Raw genomic sequence first — 6,146 nt, 5'->3', positions numbered from 1 at the left:
GAGTCTTTTGAATACCACACTTCAAAAGCATCAATTCTTCGGTGCTCAGCTTTCTTCACAGTCCAACTTTCACATCCATACATGATCACTGGAAAAACCATAGCCTTGACTAGATGGACCTTTGTTGGCAAAGTAATGTCTCTGCTTTTGAACATGCTATCTAGGTTGGTCATAACTTTCCTTCCAAGGAGTAAGTGTCTTTTAATTTCATGGCTGCAGTCACCATCTGCAGTGATTTTGGAGCCTCCCAAAATAAAGTCTGACACTGTTTCCACTGTTTACCCATCTATTTCCCATGAAGTGATGGGTAAAGACATCATTAAACATAGGTTTAAGGTGCCATATTTAGAAAACAATATCCTATATTACTTTTTATGGCTTTTACTAGAGGTTCAAGGAGTGTGGCTCAGACTGTAAAGCAGCTTCCTGCAATACAGGAAGGTTGGGTTCGATCCCTGGGTTGGGAAGATCCCCTGGAGAATGGAATGGCTACCTACTTCAGTATTTTTGCCTGGAGAATTCCATGGATGGAGGAACCTGGTGGGCTATACAGTCCATGGGGTCCCAAAGAGTTGGACATGACTGACTAACACTTTTACTTTTTCAATCAGGGAGAGACTCATGATTTTATTCTTGCATTTTATTGATTATGTGTTGGATGAAGCAAACAACTTTTTAATACCTTTCCAATGGAATTCTTGTTTGGTAGCAGATGGGGAAAAATGGATGACAGTCTCTCTATCCTGGGATTATATCAGATATTATAACATTACCCTCCAAACCACATTGCTAGTCAGTGACATCTTTATTGTATCATGGCCAAAAGCATGACATTAAATAAAGGAAATGTTTAAGTAAATATGGGGTGTTGTGGTGCAGGGAGGGAAACAAAACTTTGGTAGATAAAGGTAACAAAACAGCTGCCTCAAAGTCTTTGACATAGTAAACTGATTTGATTTTACTCCTGGGCCAGAAAATCTGTACAATCTAATTGTAGGATTAAGAACAATGATAACAAGAAACGGCCATGTGCTTCCATCAGGGCCCGTAGAGACCCTACCTTTCTTCCTGTTCCCTGACTAATCCCTTCCCTTTCTTATGGCACCAATTCTGTTTCCAGATAAACCCCAAAACTCTGTCTTCCTCCCCTGTTCCTCTGGGAATAGTGTCTTCTATCTGATAGCATGATCCAAAATTACCCTTTCATTTTTATTCTAAATTCAATTTCTTATTCCTATTATGTCCTACTCTTAAGTAACAGTAACATTAAAAAAGAAAAAAAAAAAACAGTCTGTTTCCTAGTATTGTCAAGTCTGAGCAGAACTGGCAGCAGCTTTATGTGTTACATCCCACAGGATATGCTTACTTTTTAGTAAAGATGACTGCAGAGGACAAATCTTAGCCTTGAGCAGGAGACCTGGGTGTGGTGCAATTACCACACTGCCTGTGACAGAGGGAATGGAACTGGCAACTCAGAGGATATTTTCAGGATCCTTAAATCAAACTTCTTCTGGATAGCTGGACATGCCCACTGCAGAAGACAATCTTAGCAATACTGAATAATTGTTACAAATGCACTTTTAAATTAAATTCATAGATTCATTTTTTCACGAATAGTGTTCAGGACTCTAGTAATGTTCAGCCTTAAGGGTAAGCACACAAAGTTAGTCGTCAGTTTCCCCCTAAAACGGCCACTCTTGGTGACGGGCAGCTTCAGCCTGTCCATTTATATGTGGCCATGTTCACTGTGCTTTTATCGAACATCTTTTTCCAAGACTAGTAAACATTTCTCTGAGTGTATTTTTAGTGAATTAGACTAGATTAAATCAAAGTCTAGTGTAGAGACCAAATTTATCCTGTCCCATCCCCACCTTCAAAGAGATGTGTGAAATAAAGGTATCACCTATCAGACACCTAATAGATTGTAGAAGAAACTGAGAGAAGCTAAACACTTATTGAAAAAAGATTAAAAAATATTTTTATGCTATCTAGATATACTAGAGTATCAACTGAATCCTCTCATTCTAAAAGTCAAATTACTAAATAGAGCTATGTCAGCTCAAGGAACCTGAGCTGCTGTATGTTTTAGGTTGACATATTTCTTAATCTTTAGCTAAAATATTTTTGATGTTTTGTTCTTTTATTGGTATCCACTAAATTAGACATATTTAAAAAATTATCACTCTCCAAGAGCTGTGTATCCAAGAAAAGGTTAAAAAGCAAATAAAATATAAAATGCTTGTTTGCATAGGAATTTGCATTTATGCTGCTGGCCTGTGTAACAAAGTGTATGGTGCTATTTACAGCAATGAATTGCTAAAATGTTGAGACATTTTTCCAATCCTAAAGATCTCATAATTGTAAAGACATGATTGAATCCATATATCACAGTATTAGGCATGTAATTGACACTCAAGGAATGGGACTGGTTAGCTAATTGCCTATGACCCATTAAAGATCCATTTAATTAGCAAAATTAGATTTATGGTTACAAGGAAAATGTAGTAGGTAGTTTAAAATGTTCACTAGGAATAAATATCCTCTCAAGGTCACAGTGAGGTTGATATATGTTAAAGGTAATAATGTGCAGAACGTATTTGTAAAGGATGTACCCTTTCTTGTGATCCTTAATGTGCATCTAATAATTGATTTAGATTATGAAAAGATGAAATGGAACTTAAGGTTGTTTAATATTCTGAGAATTGTCATGCTGTAGATAAAAACATTATGGGTTCCTTCCCTGGGATTGATTTTTTTTCAGATGAGCAATGATGAGTCTGGGCCAACTTTTAGAGTTAGAACTTGATATTTTTCTTTGTCAGTAATAAAAAGCAAATAAAGGTACCATAATTCTTAAGAGTGAAAACTACATTTTAATAGTTTTATTATTTTTGTGATCTAATTTGGAACCTCTAGCTCACTAGCCCCAAAGCAATATACTTGGGAGATGCCAATTTGAGTAGAGTTTGCTTAGCTGTGCCCAGGCCAAGGTTATAAACAATTATCAGACACCTCCGTCTTTCTCCACTTCCACATTTAACAACAGGGGTGAAGTTTCTGAGGTAAATTTCAATTCTTGTTTCTCTATTAAAACCATATAAAGAACCAAAAAGAAGAATTCTGTGACCTGGAGAAAAGATATATGCATAGATGTTCTTTGCAGGCGAATATAAGATTAAGTAAATGTGTGACAAGTTATTGAGAGAAGCTTTTTTAAATATATAGATTCTTTTATTTCAGTAGATAAAGATACAAATACATTGGTGAAACTTTCAAAATTAAACTCTTTTTTCTTTCTTCTATTGATGTTCATACTATTAATTTTACTACCATAAAGAGCTGTGCATTTGAAGCAAGTCATGCTATGCATTGTGAATAAAATTTGTTAGAAAAAAAAATAATACTTTAGAAAATGCATTATTTTTCTTAATGATAGAGGATGAGGTCAAAATAAACATATGTAAAGTCCTTTGTTGCAAGGTTCAATGCACTGAGAAATGCACTTTGAATCTTCAGATGGAGGAAGAAAATAAAAGGGTAGACTATTATCACCTCTCTACAATGTTTTAGATTCTGGTAAAAGGAGGATGCTATTTAACAATTCTGATTACAATCTGGTCCAGAAATGTTGTTCTGTGGTTTGGCCTCCCAAATTAAGTTTTTCTTTTGGAATCTGTTCAGAGCTTTCAAAGCCTTGGTTGATGTAGAATCCATTTCTGCCATCGCCTGAATAATCTGTCCTGTTTGTAGGAGGCCAGGTTGGATCTTTTGCCAGTTTTCTTTGCCAGATCCTATACTGACTTTTAGAATAGATTCCAAATTCTTTCTTGATCCATAGCCAGAGCGCTCGATTTTGAAGGATGGCATCCTGGAAAATCAGGTGGAAAAGACAATCAAACCATCACCTATTTTCCCTGGCAGCCAGATTGCTCATTGCTACCCTGTTCCCCCAGACCTTCTCTAAATGTGCTAATTATTTATGCTCATTGGCCACTTCTTGCAGCCCCATGAAGCCTAGCAGCTTCCTGGGTTCATTTCCTTGAGAACTGAGTGAGCTTGTGTTCATAGAAATCTGCCAAAAGCTTACAGTCTTTCATTTCCACAGATTTCCTAGTTCAATTCTGGCAGGAGAGTCACTTAGAATTATTTTACTGCTAGAATGAAATAGCAAAATAATGTACTCAAAATCAAGAAAAGAAAAAAAAAATCACTGTTACTCGCTCCCTGATACAAAGAAGGCATCAAGTAATGGTTTGTTGAATGAATGAATGAACTCTAAAAATCAAATGGGTTTTGCTTTCCATTTGTTGTTGTTGTTTAGTCACTAAGTTCTGTCTGACTGTTCTGCAACCCCATGGACTGTAGGCTCTGCCAGTCTCCTCTGTCCATGGAATTTCCCAGGCAAGAATACTGGAGTGGGTTGTTATTTCCTACTCCAGGGGATCTTCCCAACCTAGGGGTCAAACCCATGCCTCCTACATTGGCAGGCAGATTCTTTACCACTGAGTCACCAGGGAGGCCCTTTGCTTTCCATTTTGGGGGTTCTCTTTTTTGTACGATTACAAGCACACACAATTTTATGCATTTATAGTAATAGAAGTGCTCAAATATTGCATTCCACTTCCTCTGTCATATACAGTTTGTAGCTACCATCTTCTCAATAATCATTTTTAATGATTGTATAACATTTAGTCAAATTTCTATATTACTATTTAATAGCACCTCTACTTTTGAAACACTTGATTCTAATATTTTATCACTAGATAATACTATGATGAAAATCTTCATACATGTAAAATTTTCTGTCTTTTTAAGTTATTTTTTAAGTGAAATCTCAGAAATGGAATTCCTTAAGAGTATGAGAAATTTTACATGCATTGTATACCATGGAATATTTGTATATACACATATTTTTTCTTAATTTGGCTGATACCTTTTCTCAAGGAACTTCATGAAACTTTTCTTTTAAACTGTCCCTTAAAAAATAGTACCTGAGTTTTTCACTGAGAAGGTAAATTCATTTAGTGACACTGAGTAGAAGAGAAATGCTATAGAAGACCTTCAAGGTTAAGAATTGACTAGAATGAGCAATGGCTTCCCTTCTCTCTTAATTAAGGAAGCCCACCTAGACAGTTCTTCACACTAAAAGGTCTCACTGAATTTTAGAGCTGGAAGGTCATTTGATCTAGTCTACCAGATTATTAAGACTTCTGGGAAAGTACAATATAAGGCCTTCATGTGAGACAAAATTAGCTAATTTGATGTTTTGCTTCCTACACTGCAGATACCGAGAGCATTTCTATGCAGCCTTCAAAGAATTTTAAATCATTCTCATTTCCCCCAAAGAGAACACTTAACAAACACTTAATAATTATTACTTTTGGGGGATAAAAGTGGTTGCTCTAAACAATGAGCATCTGTTGAGAGTCAGCCCTTTATTTATCCTTCCCCCCAGATAGTGAGCCATACAGAAACTTCTTTACCTCTACAAAGAAGGCCACACAGAACTGGGTGAGAGCTGCCACCAAAACTGAAACCCTCCATGATGTTACAGTCGGGACAAACTGTTGAAAAAGAAATACTACCTTTATACTTTGCATACGTTATACTTTGCATACGTTATACTTTGCATTCTCTTATTTAATTTATATATATTTGTAACAACTCTCTGGGCTTAGAGGGTAGACGTTCCTCTCTCAGCTTTACAGACGAGAAGGTCAATACCTTGCCCTAGGATTCAATACCAAGAAATAAATGGCAGAGTCAGAATTCAAATAAAGTCTGACTGCCTCTCGCCCAGTGCTCCCTCCACTGCCTGATGATAAACATGGAGTCAGCGTGCCCTGGATCAAAGACATGAGACAGGACGCTTTGGAGCCTGTGTTCTCTCTCTTTATTTTTATCTTCTCAAATACAAGAAAGATTAAATCATGCGTCTAATGATGTTATTACTTCTAATGCTCCCAAAGCAAAATCTACTTGGAGCTCATTCGTTCAGTAACATTGACATATGAGTAAAAGAAATAAAGGTAGACAGAGGTTCAAGTTTATTTTGATAGATACTTGGTGAATAATTTTTGAATAAATATTCTCATCCCTAAATCTAATGCCTTGAAAGCTGAACTGGCTCAGTCTCTCTCCTTTTA

The 6,146-nt window shown here is 36.3% G+C and overlaps 1 protein-coding gene across 1 annotated transcript in view; it reads right to left on the bottom strand.

Moving 5' to 3' along the window:
* Positions 1–3,016: 3,016 nt before the first annotated feature.
* The window catches only part of ATP13A5 (ATPase 13A5), a 116,514-nt gene continuing 113,384 nt past the window's right edge, over positions 3,017–6,146 (bottom strand). Inside the window, exons 29-30 of the mRNA XM_061412700.1 lie at positions 5,484–5,564; positions 3,017–3,868 (exon numbers count right to left, since the gene is read on the bottom strand). Of these exons, the coding sequence (XP_061268684.1) occupies positions 3,608–3,868; positions 5,484–5,564 (342 nt within the window). The 3' untranslated portion in view covers positions 3,017–3,607. The remainder of the gene's footprint in view (positions 3,869–5,483; positions 5,565–6,146) is intronic.

Source organism: Bos javanicus, chromosome 1 (genome assembly GCF_032452875.1).
Source record: "Bos javanicus breed banteng chromosome 1, ARS-OSU_banteng_1.0, whole genome shotgun sequence".
Taxonomy (NCBI): domain Eukaryota; kingdom Metazoa; phylum Chordata; class Mammalia; order Artiodactyla; family Bovidae; genus Bos; species Bos javanicus.
This window is presented reverse-complemented; position numbering and strand designations above follow the sequence as displayed.